This window comes from Glossina fuscipes, unplaced genomic scaffold (genome assembly GCF_014805625.2).
Source record: "Glossina fuscipes isolate IAEA_lab_2018 unplaced genomic scaffold, Yale_Gfus_2 1, whole genome shotgun sequence".
Lineage (NCBI taxonomy): Eukaryota > Metazoa > Arthropoda > Insecta > Diptera > Glossinidae > Glossina > Glossina fuscipes.
In genome coordinates this window covers 25,422,786-25,440,004 of record NW_023998415.1, presented here as the reverse complement: position 1 = coordinate 25,440,004, position 17,219 = coordinate 25,422,786, and the positions used below count along the sequence as shown (strand labels likewise).

Below are 17,219 nucleotides of genomic sequence, written 5' to 3'. Positions count from 1 at the left end.
GCATTTAAAAATGATCGCCTAACGTTCCTCTAAACGTATTAATACTGCTTGTCTAGTTGTCTAAGACCTTAGGCTGGACCACGTAGGATCTAACTAGGTACAGAGTAAAATTTAGGTAAGCACCCCATTATTCTCTAGGAAGCTTCACTAAATTGGCGAACTTTATTACCGCATGGCTCATTAGTAACGCATGGGTCGTTAGAATTTATGTATTTGAGTAATACGCCTTTAAAATCCCTTAGCTAGCAAGAGTGGTTTGACCACAATAAATATTATGGCCTTGTTCATTTTTTATAAGCAACATGTACATGTTTTGAAAAGTTATTGGAGGGTAAGTTCTCTGTGTTAATTTAAGCAATTTTGAATGCCTGGATAGCCTGATGAGCTAATCCCAACACACAGTAATAAGGTAAACAAAATTCCTTACAACCGAGGAATTTTCTATCTTAATAGCCCCTACAGTTGACTGCTCCTTACTTTTAGGCACAGGGGTTCATGATTCGTCACTTGTCCACCTGTTACTGTCATTGTACGCCTTAAAACTTGATTTTCGTCGATAGAACCACGCAACATTTTTTAGGTTTCAAAAAGCTAAAAACCTTTTGCCCAGCGAGATGATCGTGCAGGATTAGGAACTGGCGTCTAATGCTGGCCCAATTTCACAGTATGTCACATGTCGATCTTGCATTACCAGTTTCCGCACAGCATTAATATTTTCTGGTATATCGTCTGATTTTGGACGACCTTAACGGTTTTCAATGCTAAGCGAACGATGGCCAAGATTTACCTCGCTGTACCATTGTTTTACAATGCCAAGGAATGGTGCTTCGTTCCAAAAAATGAAACTCGGCCGATCCAGACCTGGCCCTTGTCTAGACCTGGAAAAGCTAATTTCATTTCGCCATTGAGGCACAATTTTCAAGTCACTGTAAGCAACGAAGATCGCGCTCGGATGAGAAAATGTTCTGATGAAGGTTAGTGAGAGACGGCTCATTGCCGTACATAGCTTAAACTGCGAATCGAGAAAGAAAATGAGAGAACCAAAGCTTTTAGATTCAGTATTGTTTCTCTTGATTACCTTACATCTCCTCGAGTAAAAAACCCTTTTAACGAAAGTATCGCCTAAAAAATATATATTCTATGTAAACAAAGGAAAGCGTTTTACTTTCGATATACTTTGAGAGGAAATTAAAAGGATTATGTTGTTAACTTTGACTTTCCCCAACAAGTGTATGTCCCATAAAAACTGGACAACAGCGTTCATTATAATATATTGCCTTTGCCTGCACCTATTAAGCGGTATAGGTAGGTGCAAGCAACAGAAAATATACATGAATTCGAGTATGAAACCTTCCTTATCATAGCAATGTGCGTCAACATATTCTACTTTGAGGCTTAATGGGATGTGGAGAAAACAATGAATGGAAAGAGTGCAAGCGTGTGTATATTTTCTTAAGGAGCAAGAATGAAGATGAAGGCTCCACACATACAAATGTATGGGAACATTATTCATTTCATATTGAAGGAAAGTGTCTTAAGTCCTTCTAAGTGTTAGCATGCATCCGCACTAACTTAATCTACTCTAGAGCACAAGTTGTCTAGATTATAAGGGGGTTAGCAAAGAGATTTTATAAGAAATCTTACTCGTGTATTGCATATAGTGAGGATATCTTTAGTGTTGCACGAGCTAAAAATACCGATGGCTTGTGTTGTCCCTGAAAAAACGTCTGCACATACAGGGAAAATGCTAAACAACTTTGCTTCCAAGATTTCAGAGTTACAGATAATCAAATCTGCTAAGTTGTGTATTATATTGCGTTGCGAAAGAGAAGTCAGAGCGACTTGGCAGAATATAACCCCTAGCGTAGGTTCTGGTGTTTCTTTTCAAAATTGTAAACGAAAACTTTAATAAACCATAGATTTTCACGTACTACAAAATAACCAATGACATGGTACTCAACAATTGTTATTGTATTATGTATATTGTGAGCAAATTCTTCCTCAAACATTCGCCATCACAATATTATAAACCCGGAAGAGAATTGTGGTCCCGAATCTCAAGCACGTTTAGTCAAGCAAGTTTACTTGGCTTTGTCATAGCTATAGTGAACGCTCGGTTGATGAATGCATAACAACTACCGTTTCGGTACACACCCATTAGAATGCGGCCACCATCTCCCTTTCTCTTTGGTTTCCTCAGTTCTTTCTGACCGTCAGTGAGTTACACGACTAGGGGACAGCGAGGATGCTTGCGATTAAAGCAAGGGCTTTCGCTACGCTTAGTGTTTGCCGTTGAAGAGATCCTACCAACGGTCGTTAGATGGTAGACGTCAGGGCGAGCATAAGTTCTTGGTTCTACAAAAATGGCGAATAGCATGAGAAGTTACATAAAAATGTATCGTTCTATTTCTGTTATGTCCATTTTTCCAGTATTCCCGTAAATCACTGTCGATATAATTGTCAACATTGAGTCAATCTATTAAGTAAGATGACGTAAGCATTTATTCTTTTTTTATTAGAAGCAGTTACTTTTTAATAAATACTGTATTAAAGAATAATAATTTATGTATTATGTATGTATATATGTACTTATAAAACATCGCTCTTCAAATATTTGAACACATTTATGAGTTTTGTACAAAATGAAAAAAAAAAACAAAAAAAAAAAAAACAAATACAAAAAAAAGAAAGAAAAGAGAGAAACTCAACGTCTACGAGCATCCTGATCCCAATTAATGGGACGTATCATCATTTTAGCTGCTTTTAGAGAGTAAGTGGGACCCAGCCAGTCTTGCCAGTACATGCCGCGGTATTGTTCGATTTTATTGTCATCCATAGAATGATACGGACCCATCAAATTGCTAAATAATGAAATGAATGGAATATTATCAGAGGCGCGGAGCTGCATGCAGAGGCAAAATTGATCTATGCTTACCTTTGATCGCACCAATTATACCACCAGGCGCCCTTATGCGACTGAGCGCAATTACAATCGACGCAACCGTCATTATCGTTGTCATAAGTAGAAAATTTACTGCCGGCATGATAGCTAAACGAGTCGCCAGCGTCACCTTCATATTTGCCCAGCAACTTCAATTCGTACATTTCCTGTTCGTTCCCAATGGCAAACAAATTATATCGGGCGTATTTACGATTGCCTGGAAAATCTTCCAAGACAATCAGCAATTCGTTTATCTCAACAGCAGTTAAAGCGTACAATTTATCGAGACCGATGAAAAATTCACCGGCCAAGTTGCCAAAGCCGTTTTTGTAGTCGAGCCAGCCGCGCTCGAAATTTATATCGCCATTGAACCGATTCATGATCACTGTCCAACCGCCGCCCATGGACTGGCTATCGCACATAACATAAAACGGTTCCGAAGAGCTTGTCAATTGCAAACGTAGTATGCCCCGCACAGGTGCATCACTTTGAGCACAACTGGTCACCAATTGCGGTTGTGATGCTGACGCCAGGTGAGGGGGTAAATAACTAAGTTGGTTAAGTTGTCGTCTGATCAAGTTATTGAAACGCCTTTGAACATTTCTAATAAGAATAAAAGTAAATAAATAAATAAATAAATAAGTAAATAAAGAATGAAAAATTATATGTAAAAAGTATTTATATAAATCGTAAAATATAAGGGACCGGTTAAGTGAGCTATTGAACAAATATTTATCGCAATACTATTACTAATAATAATAATTAATTTGAGTAACATTTTAATGATTGCAAACTGGGTTAATTAACATGTAAAAAAGGCAAGGAGACTATGTGCATTAAGGGAAGGTTACCATAGGTAAATATCTCTTCAAAATGATTTCTAATTTTTTTTTTTTTTTTTTTTAGGCGATGGATACAATGACAAATAAAGAGACACTCGATCAGCGTGAGTAGAGGAATTGATTTACGTATATTGATCGGTAGATCGGTCGGTCTGGCTATCAATTAAAGCAACGACTATGACCTGCAAGTTTTCTTTAAAGGAAGAAATTTTATCACAAACTGTATTTCATCGTTTTCGTCAGAGATGGGTTTCGACAGACGTAACCGAAAAGTGTGGAGAGACGGAGGAAAACTATGCAAAATATTCCAAATTTTTATAGTAAGTCTTACGAGTATTTGTCACAATCGATTCATTAATTTTTCTCTATTTTTTAAAATGAAAAATATTGAAAATCAAAGTTCATTCCCATGGGCCTATTGAACCTTGCCGTCATAATACAAGCTTGCATAATGAACTTTCTTCTAAATAATGAACTATGCGTGACTTTGCTGGGATAGTATATATTGCTACTCAACGGGTCTTTCTTTTTCTAACGAAGAAAATTATCTTTATCGAGTGATATGCAAGATGAGGGTCACTTTAATCAATTAAATGGTTTTTTTTTTTTTTTTGTTTTTCAAACCTTGAGTACTGGATTCTACATAATGAGCTAAAACATGCAAGCAATTGTTGAAGTTTGAAGATAAATGAATCGAATATTAGGACTACAGTGATACTTTTTGGAAAGCTGAGGGCGATTCTCTAATTAATGTTCATTAAGATTGACAAGAGATTATTTTTAAAACCTTTTAGATCGGTCAAGGAATGTGTTCACGCAAATTTCAATTTAATAGAGTTACGCTACGAATTGTTCGAGCAAGTATTGTATTAATCAAATCAGTTCTTCTTCGGTTTACATCGATCCATAAAAATCTAAAATATTCTATAGGACATGCCCGGCCATGAGAGGCTTGTACAAACTGACATGAGGAATCGACGAGAGAATTAATCAAAAGTTTGCGATAAAGTTTACGACAGAATTTGTTCAAAACAAAATTTATTCTTTTTTTTTTTTTTGATTTTAAATTTATCATTTTCATTCTGCGAACTTTTCAATTATCGTGCCAAGCAATCTTAATTAAAATTTTTAATGCAATGCATATGCAAACAAGTAAAAAAATGATATTCGGCTCTGGCCGAATCTTCTATGCTCACCACTTTCATCTCTGAAAGCAACTCAAGGGAATAAAAAAAAAAAACTAAAAAATAAAAAATAAAAAAAAATTAAATTTCGACTGCGTGCCCGGGAAAACGTTATCACTCATAGAACGTAGCGTAGCAGCAAACTTCATCGCATTTGGGTTAGTTTATGCGCAATGCGAGTAACACTAATCTTTGTTTTGCTTAACTAGCATTTATGCTTTACTGTAGTTGTGTTCTTTGATCAATTAATTGCACTTCCACACTTGATCGATTTCGTTAAGCAACGAATGTGTGTACAAAGTTTTGACATTCTATCTTAGCTTTGATGATTTTGTGTAAGCGACAGATTGACAGATAGACGCACAGACCGATAGATAAAACTAAATAAACTCGTAATCTTTCGCTACCCTACGTGGCCGGCCAATATTCATTTCCAAGTATTACAAAGCGAATGATTAAAGTAGTGATTCGATGGTGTGGATCTCAGATCTAAGCATGTAGATAGATGGAGCAGAGCTATTAGTTACGCAATTATAGCATCAGGTCGTCCACATAGTGTCATATAGTGTCTTCTTAGAAACGAGTAGACACTGCATTAAACTTGGGGCAAATCGCTTAATCTTTTGTTAAAGTTTCATTGCCAATTTACACTGGGCACGTCTAACGCTTGACGCCTTTAATTTTATGAGAATTTTATTTAATACTTTATCGAGAATATTTTTTAATTTTTTTTGTTTTTTTCTCTCTCTCTCTTTCTGTCAACTAATCGCCGCAATATAAATAAAACATTAGTTATCGTAAGGAATTTGTTTGATTATTGCCGTTGACGTGCTCGTTGCCGCTTATTTGATTGTTAGTCAGTCAATCGCTGGTGTACTCGATTACTCTACTCACCCAGTTTGTTGCAGAAGACGGGTAACATTGGTTTGTAAATCGTTTTGTAAATCTTTTACGGCCGTTCTAAGTGAAACCAAAAACACCGCCATAGCGTTTAACTTTTGTGAATTGGAAAAGTCGTTATCGCCAATATTACCACCACCACTACCTAGTGTAGTTTGATTGTATTGCTGCGGTAATTGACGAGCTTTGCGTACAGTATTCAATTCTATTGAGAATAAACGTAAATTTTTTTACTTAAAATATACAAAAATATTTTAGTAAAGCATTTTGTTTTCGAAATATTTTCTTTACTACATGCAGTCTATAAAACATTTTGTTTAATTGAATTTTAATTTAATTATTATTCAATAGTTTTTAGAATGCAGTCAGCCGTCACCATGAAATTATTTGTTAATTACCGTTTAAATCAATATTTGCTTTGTTATTGTGTGATTGATCAGTGTGATTGAGTTTCTTCGTATATGTTTCGAATTCACCTAACAACTCGACGACGCTCTCGCGCGTTAGGCGTTGCATATGCTCCACAACATCGATGCGTTTGTGAAAATTTAATTGCTGCACAGCCAGCGACTCCATGCGCGCCAAATTGCTCGCCTCAAACTGAACAATTCTGAAAATAAAAAAAAAGAAGAAACAAAAAATTGTCATCATTTTCTTCGCCCTTTTAAATCACATTCAAAAGATTTAGAATCCGGATTAATGCAAATATGATTTCTAAGCCTTCGCGTTGCAGAAAGGAACTTTAAAAGTCGAGTGAGTCACTACTTGACTTTGTCATCGATTGTGTGATATTTTAAGCACAAAACTTAAATCTTACCCTCAAACGATCCCTTGCAATAATACGCATAAATTAAATGAGAATGTTACTCAACCATCGAAATGCTTGAATGCTTTCATTAAGACCCCATAGATTTAAAAGTTTTACATAAAATAACATTGTAGTACCAATGGGCCAAAAAAATGAAAATAAGGGCAGGCTGGCACCTCATCGCATTCACTTGCTTAGCTGAGTGTAGGCAAAGATGGTGCTAGGTTAAGAAAGGAAAATTTTAAGCCAACTGCCACCATCTATACGACTACATGATAAGGATACTAAACCTATGAAAAATTGACGCATTGACACTGGGGATAGTTGATCAAGAAGGATTAAGCTTCAAGTACTGCTAAGTAAAGTTTTATTGATAGATTGTGTTTATAGAATATGTCTTTTGGAATTGTAGCCGCTTGCTGTTTCATTTACAACAAAAATATCCTAATTAAAAGTCAAGCTTATAACCGAGTGAACGCATGGTCTCTCTTCGTTTGATTCTTTCAAAGGAAAGTGTTAGCATGCAAAAGGTACACAAAAAAAAAATTCTGCAATATTATCCAACTTTGGCTCGCATTCATTAATAATTGAAACAATTAAGAAAATTATATTCGTCTACGAACGAATATTTTATACCCTTCAACGTTATCCTAAAAGCGATTAAAAAAGGAAGAAAACTGAGTTTTCATACTCTATTGGGTGCTGGGTGCGCCATGTGTGGACCGGAAATTTATATCATGTGTCTGTCGTAGCTTATGAGTAGCGAGCAAAAAAGCACGGAAAGCAGGGATATTCTCGGTTTTGGTTGCTTTGCAGGCGTCTCCTTCGACCGATGTGGCGCAATGTCAATCAATATCAATCTTCGTGCAAGAACTTTTAATGTCTTTGACAAATTTGAAGACGATAGCTTCACTTTTATGGTCAGAAGAACCGGTCAGCCAGACGGACCGGTCTCGATAGTGCCCTGCGTGCAAGAACTTTTAATATTTCTACCAAATTTAAAGTCGATAGCTTTTCTTTGCATGTTTACAAGCGATCTTATGCAGACGGACAGACAGCTAGATGGATCAGTCTCAATACTAGATCTTTAAATACTTCGACCGGGTTTAAAGCGGATAGCTTTCTTTTTACACGGACGGACAGACGAAAATGCTTCAGTCAACTTAAAATCTAATGCAAATCGAGGATATATATACGAGCTTTCGTTCTGGTTGCTGTAAACGTTTCGACAAAATGAATATACCCCTCATCCTTTGCTGGGGGGTATAAAAATGTTCATCGCCAAATTCTGCAACGTCAGCTACAGATAATAAAACATTCAAATAACACTATAAAAATATATTCCATAAATCTTGATAATCACTGTATAAATATAAATTTCGTTCGATGCAACAAACTAATAAGTAAGTGTACACACACACACACACACACTGACACAAATACATGTGTATGTTTAGAATATACATAAAAATACATAAAATATTCTTTACGTGTTCATGTACAAATTTCACGACTCCCTGCATATGTGCATGCGTAAGAATATTTAATTTTAATTAGATGCCAATCATCTGTAAGTTTTTCGTGTTCATAACCATAAGTGTAGTAGTTTAACACGTCTGTCAATTTGTGCAAAAGAAAATGAAGAAACTTTTCAATATTTTAGACTGATCGAAATGATAGTAAGTAGCAATGTTCAGTGCATTCGTTATGTTCAAATTTGCCCTCATACTTCTATTCCCATTCCCCAGCTGGAACCTAAACAATATTTGCAGATAATTTTAACTTTGTACTGCCTGCCGAAGCAAAAATGAAGCATCTCCGTACACTTTCAGAATCAAACATTTTATTGTATTAACCGGATTAGGTTCTCTTAAGAGTTATCTATTCAAACTATGGCTTGCGATTAAAAGACAAGTTCTATCTGACGTAGACAGATCTTACATGACTTTCGAATTGTGCTTGTAACCGTTCCACGTCGAGCGATGAAGTTAACGTAACTTTCGTGATTCCAAGAGTAAACGTGAATAAGGACTCAAGAAATCAAAACTTCTTTGGTTTGGCCCTTGCTGGTGCTGGTGAACTGCAATATCAATCAAATATTAACGATGGGACTTGTTGACGACTCGTCCGCACATAGCCTGGGAAATTGAGAAATTTCTCGCATAATAATGCAAAAACGAGGCGTGTTGTGTTGCTTGTAGCATCTGTCCTATTGAAATCATCATTCATGTCTTCAATTTCACGCCCCGTGAAATTAGGAAAAATGTAGTTGATATTGTAACGTGGCAAACATGACGTAAAGCATACAATTTTTTTTATTATGACCCATCACTCAGGCAATGTCCACAAAGTCTATCAGAAAGAAGAGAAGCAAGAAGATGAAGAAAGAAAAAAGGGAGATGATGGGCACACCCTAGTGCCCATATAAGGAGGTGTTATGCCTTTTCCGACTGGGCGCGACCAAAAAATACTTCACGGCACTTAAGTTTTGAAACCGCGAACACTGACTTACTAGTCGCTCTTCTTACGACTCTACTCGGTTACTTAGACCGAATGCCCTGGATGACAATTCTGTTCTAAACATTTCACCGAAACAGGGTTGCCAAAACCGAAGAATTCTCTGTACAGTTGGTACATTTTATCATCAGTTGCTTAGAAATTTTGGTAATACCTCTGCTATGTAAGAAAAAAATTCAGCTATAAAAAAATTTAATTCGGAGACTGCATACCTGAATATCAGTCGAGCTTGAGAGATAATGTCCACCTTTCCTCATTGGCTTATACAAATTGAATATTTAGGAATGAAAGAAAACTTTAAGACACCGGAACACAATAAGTAAATTTTTCGGAAGTAATTACGATTACAAGTCATGTTAGTATTGCAAGTGATTTGCACGATAGATACGTTTTCCTCAACTCCATACTTTATCGTACCGTTAGTATCCGTAGTTCTCTTCCGATTACTTTGAAATTTAAGCTGCAGCCTCAAACTTAGATTTTCTTTAGAGCCTCATGGGATTTCTTCGACATAAAAAAAAGACATTCCGCTTTAATATCCACAACATTTCATTTAATGTAACGCCCTCTAAAGTAGACATGTTCTTGGTCAAAACAGAATCAATCTAGGCACGTCTATCTGTCCGTCTGTGGTAAGCGTATTTTAGGTCATGAAAACCAAGTTGGCTGCTCCAAGTTTGGCAAAAACACTCGGCGTCCTTGCACGCGAACAAGTTGGTATCGACAGTAAGTGAAATCAGAACAGGACACCTGTGTATGATGAAATCTGAGAAGAGCTCTTTTTTCAACAGAAAAAAAAAAAGATTGCGTTTCTGCTCTTAAACTACAAGACGTGCAGCAATAACGACTTCTACACGTTATCTTGATTGACATACAAGACAGGGCGAAAAGTTTCAAGAGCAACAACTTCTTAATATATGTTTACTGATCCGCAGGCATCCATAGTCTTCCCGGCAAACATTTTGTGATCTTATGAAATTTTATATTACATTTCTATAACAACATATTTGTCTTTTTGTCATATCTTACGTCTAAAGCACTGGTTTGATTAACATTACGCTAAATATTATAAATAAATAAATGTGTGGGTATATCGCCTCCGGCGGATGAAGTTGAAGCAATTGCTAATATCAATGTTGCATTTTTCAATGAAAATTTTCGACGTTTGAAAACTGGTGACAAGTGGGGAAAAACCCCTAAAAACCCACACACACACACACACACACACACACACACACACATTAAAAACAGATGGACAGAGGGAAAGAAAAGAATAAAACTAAAGGGACTTAAAATGTTAGGTGCTGAGGAAGAACTCTTGTGAAGCATATATGTACTCTGACGGATCTCCTTTGTATATATTGCAGGATGTTGCGAATTGACGCACACATCTTCATCTAAACATTCCAAGCAAACAGCAGACACATGCGATTTGTGCCCTTCAAGTGAATATGAAATAAAACGATTCGGAGACGTTTGGAAACGTTTTCGAATCTCTTTGAAAAAATTTGCTCAAAGCAACAAAGTAGTGCTAAATGATTTTCTCATTTCACTTCAATATCTGCTTGTATCCAGCAATTCTCTTTGCATTAACTGAAGAACTCTCTTTCGCCGTGAAAAATTTTAATAATTTTATAGCGTTTATAAAAAAAAAGAAGAAGCAAGTACTTCGCTGTATGATGATGCAGGCAACAATTAATCACAAAACCTTATACACCATAATAGTAAATCGATTTGAACATGCAAACGCACATATAATTGACATTTTTAGATATTCTAGTTAATTAGCATGTAAAGCAGCGACATGTGTGTGTTTTTTTTTTATTTGTTTTTGTTTTTTTGGTTTGCTTGATAATAATAATACCGGAGAGATATCGCGTAGTATTGCATAATTGCAAGCAAAAAACGAAAAAAAGACACAACACAAAATATGTCGAATTCAATGTTTGTATATAACTATTGATATCGTCAAGGTTACGCTACAAGTAAATTTATGAGTGCTAACTACACGTAACTGCCGCTGATACTGATGTATATATATATATATATATATATATGCATGCAAAATAAAGGCACCGCCAAAATTGCATTTAAAAATAACAGAAATGTTTGAAAAAAAAAAAAAAAAAAAATAAAAAAAAAAAAAAAAAAAAAACTAATTAAAGTAACGCATACATAAAGTTGTAAAATTATTAACAGGTTTTTCACCCAAAGGTCATATCGATATTGAAAAATGTCTATCGGAAATTGCGCAGGCGTTTACAAGACGAACTTTTCTTTATTTTCGCCGCTCCCAGAACGAAAGTCCGTAAAGTAAAAGACGGGCAAGTAAAGTGACGCCTTCATATACAGGCTTCTCTTACGCGCAGTATTGAGATACGAAAACCTGAAAAATGTCTTTGCAGCCGCCCTCTATAAAGATTAGAAAACAAGTCTGCGAAAACTTTAAAATATGACAGGAAACCATCGTTTTAATGGACGGACGAATGTAAGCCGGAAAACAGCTGTGTAATAGTTTTCAATTCAAATTTATTCGAAACTATTTCTAGGCACTTTTTTTTTTTTTGGTTTATTGATAAGCGCTTGAAGAGAGGCTTTTTCACATATAGAGACCTATAGGTACTTTTAGTGATTAGAGCTTGATCGCAGTAAAATGATTATTCTTTTTATATAGTGATACTCCGAAAATATCTTCTAAATGACGGTTTAATCAAAGCGTGAATTCTTTCTTCTCTGGTATATAACCAGCCACACAGTATGAGCACGAAAGAATGATGGCGGCTAGGAAGGTTTATAGATATAGAGAGATGGACGGTATACATCGTACTATCGAGAAAACAATTTCAAATAAAAAATAAAAATCTCTTCACAATGTTTGGTCGTTGATGAGCAGAATCGGGTTCGAAGCAGTAGATTGTACCCGAATTCTTTGTCATGAATGACCAGAAGCTCTTGCTGCTTTTTAGCGGGGCAAACCTTGGGGTACGCAGCAGCTTGGGTTCCCCTGTGAGAGGACCTCTTATTTTCCTTACGTATATCGAATTTGAGACTTTGCAAGCATCCGGATGATCAGTTCGAAAGCTGTATCCTAGACCCTCTTCTTATTTTCATTTCGTTCAATACTTGAATTAATTTATTGTTATATATGTGCATCCATTAAAGATGTTGTTCTATGTCGCTATGCGAGTGATCAATAAATGCGCTTTTAGATGAAGATAAATTGAACAATGTATGCAAGTGAAAGCACTTATCAAAGAACAGACGTTGCAATGTTCCGAGGAGATTTATTTGTGTTCGGTTCTCACTTATCCCTCTATTTCGATCTTCTTTATTGTGATTGTTTTATGATAGTTTTTTGATTTTTTATCACTGTTATTATTATTATTATTATTATTATTATTAGTATTATTTAATAATATTAATAAACGATAATCTCTCTCCGGGTGTATAAAAACATTTACAAATTATATGAAATATTAATGGGTAAATGCGAGATAAGTAATTAAAATAAATAAATAAAGTAAAAAAAAAAATAAAAAATATTATTATTATTATTATTATCTGTTTGTTATTATTCGTGCATACATTAAACTCTTCTGCAATATCGGTTTAACGGAATCGGGCAAAGCTTAAGAAAGTTGAGTGTGTGAAGTAGAAGATGGCTAAAATGTATGCATTAAAAAATAAATCGGGGAAAAATGCAAAAATAGAAAAAAGTCGGTGCACGTCTGGCTCAGAAGCACACCCACAGCCGATATGTAATATATTAAGCACAGCTGTGTACTATTAAGCCGAGACCAACATGCCAAACCTTGGCATCTGATCGTAATCATACTTTCTTGACACTGAATATTAAAAGTTAATTAATTTAAGTATGACATCGATAATGTGCGATTATAGGAAGAGAGTTTTACAAAAGAGCTTGAGGTTAAATACATATCTCCCAACTGTTATAATAATGAGAATGAGACAACTGAAGTCATATGCCTTAGTGCAGCCGAGATGAGTTAATAGCATCATTGATTAGCTTTATCACGCAGAAAGTGTCTAGGATAAGCCGACTTTTCTTAACCGATCTCTAATGACTCCATTTTCAGTCATGATAAATGAGCTCATTTCTGAACTGCTCAGCACAAAGAGAAAGAATTGTTTCTATAAAGATTCAATTGATTCAACATGTCAACGATAGCAGGGTGACCATACGACAATGTGACACTCCAGTATAGATCTTACCAGGCTTATATGTGAGCAGTTGTCTTTTCGTAAGATATGAGTCATCAAATTCTCTACGCCAACATATAAAAAAGCCTAGCCGGATGGGAAGGTTCCTCAGTAGGGAAATTGAGATGGAATTTTGTCACCAAACCCTGAAACTCCTAGTCCAACAGAGTAAACAAATGCACTCATTCTCCATTTTGTGTGAGTCGTTAACGTATTCCTCTGTGAACGCTTTTAAACTATAATACTTAGCTTCCGCTTGTGAGTTTCTTATATTTCTTTTGCAAGTTTGAGTGAGACCATCATGTAACTAGATTCTTTAACACTCGCACTGCGAATTACGTCATTTTGACCCTTTTTTCATTTTCGATCATCAAAAAAGCATTTGTGTACCGCTTGTAAGTTTCTCGTGACTTTTGCTTATATGACACGCCCTGCATATATCTATCATAAATTTTTACCATATGGTCGACTTTTCAAAGTATCGATGTCAGGTGCTTAGTTTTACCAAAAAGGATCATTTAGTTCTTCATTTTGTTGCAAAGTCACTATAATCGTAAAAATGAAGAAAATAAGCTGAAATTTGGAAAAAACATTTCTTGATCCATTGAAAACCACCAGTTGAGAAACGGTGTTAGGTGTGTCTGTATGTATGCGCCCGATAGATTATAAACTGTACAAGCTCGAAAAACTAATGACAATTTTTTCATATTTTCGTTTATAATTTTTGATTTCGTAAAGATATATCGTAAGGTCTGTTCATGTTCAATCCAAAAATTGGTCGCGATTGGTTTAATAATCTGCCCAAAATTAACGATAAAATTTATGGAGATCATTTATGTATAGGTTAAATATAATTGGTTCCAACTAGGTGCCTTAAAGGGCCCCAGATTTAACGAAATAAGTTGAAAAGCACCTTTAAAAATCTGTCATGACAGCAGAAGGATAATAAAAATTAATCGGGTATGAGAGATAGGTTAAAGGAGACGACTTTCATAATAATGATTACTAAAATTGATGCGGTCTCTCTCTCTCTCTCTCTCTCTCTCTCTCTCTCTAATGAACGTGATCTCTAAGCGATTTTAAGAGAAGAAAACTCACCCGACTAGTTCGGGAAATACAACACCAATGCCTCTAAAGTTTCCAACAAGTTGTCTATTACTGTTTACGCATCTTTTAAAATAAGAGAATCAAAGTTGTTTACCAATAGATGGGATATCTGCCCGCTTCGAGGGCGTGGTGAAACAGAATGTTATAGCGAGATGCACATCTTCTGTAAAGTTTAGCTTAGCCTTGTAATGCCTCACTGTCAGATATATAAATGCTGTAAATAATCTTATGACTACAAGTCTTCAAATACCATTATACACAGGTTAAAGTAAGAAAAAAATTATCAATTCGCGTATCCGATACACTTCACAACGTATGACTTAACTTGGCGGCATCTCTTTTTCTCGGCAAAATTTTAAAGTCATTATAACGATCTCAACTGACGGACAGAGAGACATTTATATCTAAGTAAAGTTTATTATTCAAGCTGATCACGAATGAATACATACATACATACATTTATAATCTACATATTTTTCTATGTTATTAAATTTTTTCAAATCGAAAATGTTGAAATTTTTAAAAAGTCCATGAAAGTGATCGGCGACACAGCACTATGAGCTACTAAAGGTATGTAATCAAAAGTATGGCTGGAGTATATCGCCTAAAGCACAATTATTCGGGATATCCAAGTTTGACATAACGGATCGATTTTCTTCACAGAGGGCCCTATCAGTTATTATATATATATATTTATATATATATATATATTTCACTATGTCGTGAACTGAGTAATAAAAATGCAAGCATTAAACTTGATGAACGATAAGCGATAAGCGAATAATTTTTAATAGAGTTTTTTTTTTTGTTTTGAATTTTTAATTTATATAAATTTTAACTCACTTCTTATCAATGTTATCCAAATGTTTGCGTTGATCTTCATCCATTGATACCAGTAAATTGACGCGGTCATGCATCTTGGTTAATAAATCTTTATAATCACAGTTATAGGTATTAGGGTTGGGAGCCTAAGGGATTATTAAAATGTAAAAGAAATAAATAAATGTTTTTTCATTCTATATTATTTTTTGATTTGTTTTATTAATTTTCTTATTCACACTTAGTCTTCATCGAATTTTCACAGAATAGTGTTTTTCCCCGCAGGCCAATGAAACTTGATCGTGAAAAACACATTCTTGCTTGGGCTTGTGGTCGATCGGTTTTTTCTTCTTTTATATCTTTACGCAAACATTCCTAATACATACTTACATATATATATCTATGTTTACATATATATTCATAGATATGTAGATATATATTTTTGCATTTATCTAGTGTTCTAAAGTAAAAAGTTCAATTGACAAGGTTATCTATCTATCGCTGCTAATCTCTCCTTTAAAGCCAGCAAAACCAAAAACACTTGATACGGGTAATGGAATTGAACGTCACATGTTTGCAAAAGTTTGTTTATTTAGCGTTAATTAATACCCTTTTGTTAAGTATTAAACGATTTGAAAACATTTATAGAACATTGAACTTGCTTAGCACATCGCTCGCTCTAGCATTTGCACGGGCATTTGCTGTCGCAGCGCTTACGTAAGAATACGTATAGAAGCAAATTAGTTTACTTTTCTGAACTTTTCTGTTCTGTTATGTTCACATATCTTTTAACATTTCTTCCCATAGCCGTGTAAGTAGTAGCGTAATAATAATAATAATAACAATAACAATAAAAATAATAATAATAGTAATAATATGAAAGAAATGAAATTTGTTTGTTCACTTTATTTACCCACCGCTCTCCAACGTGTGGCAGTATTTCGTGTTGTTGTCGGTCTCGTAGTTCGTTGCTGCCAATGAGTCTCTTGTGTTGCTGGCCTAGAAGTTGCATTTAACTCTTCTTGCATCTGACAGCCGGCAAAATGCATTACAATAATTATTGTATAAAAGGCTATCGTTAAATTTGCGCACACATTCGCTGGCGGCATTTTTTCTTTCCTTCACTCTCTTAATTCAAATAACGAAAGGAAATATTCTTTTTTTTTTTTACAAATAATATATTTATTTAATTAATGAATAAATAAATTTTTCTCGAATAAATTCGATTTTAGTTTTGCAATCGGCATCGCTTGCCAGCTACTTATAAAATTTAAACTTCTCAACTCGACGTTTAAGTTACAACTAAACTGTATGATCTTTCCGTATATCCATTTTTTTTCAAATTTCTTTTAGTTATTTATTGATTTACTCATACACATGTAGGCAGCCCTCTTACAGCTACTCTCGCGAGAGCCGCTAATTCGATTTTTAATGTTTCTTAATAAATAACCCAAATACTACTTTAAGCATCTTGTATTCACTTTGGCTGAAATGAAGATGCTGCAAAACATGAAAACGGAACGCAATTCTTATGGCCATCATGATCGTTGAGAGGTCTATTCACTTTTCTATTTCGTTTGTAACATCACGAACTAAACTTTGCAAATTCTCTCAACTCGTTCTAATCTTATCAGCTCGCCTAATAAATAGAAAATAGTCAGCGAATAGGAAAAAGAGTCAGGTAATGAATGACGTACCCTACACAATTAAGATTTGTCTCGATCTCTTTAGAATGTAAGATCAAAAATTGAATGGAAAAGCAAAACCGCGAATACATCGGATCTCACCTTAATCTGCTTGGAATGAACGCTTGAATGTTATTTCGAAAAATGTTTGTAAAAATTCGAAGATATTCTCCGCGTCTATATAAAAAAAAAAAA

The 17,219-nt window shown here is 35.0% G+C and overlaps 1 protein-coding gene across 2 annotated transcripts; it reads right to left on the bottom strand.

The window, feature by feature from the left end:
• Nucleotides 1–2,479: 2,479 nt before the first annotated feature.
• Nucleotides 2,480–16,638, bottom strand: LOC119631691 (angiopoietin-related protein 7). 2 transcript variants are annotated; one of them, XM_038024123.1, is made up of 6 exons: nt 16,257–16,638; nt 15,364–15,488; nt 6,266–6,477; nt 5,862–6,072; nt 2,936–3,544; nt 2,480–2,861 (listed from the first exon to the last, which is right to left on the bottom strand). In XM_038024123.1, exons 1-6 carry the CDS (start codon nt 16,446–16,448, stop codon nt 2,705–2,707), a joined length of 1,506 nt encoding a protein of 501 aa, XP_037880051.1. In that variant the 5' UTR covers nt 16,449–16,638; the 3' UTR covers nt 2,480–2,704. The 2 variants fall into 2 exon arrangements, with proteins under 2 accessions (XP_037880051.1, XP_037880052.1); XM_038024124.1 differs by having other exon boundaries at nt 6,344–6,477.
• Nucleotides 16,639–17,219: the final 581 nt, after the last annotated feature.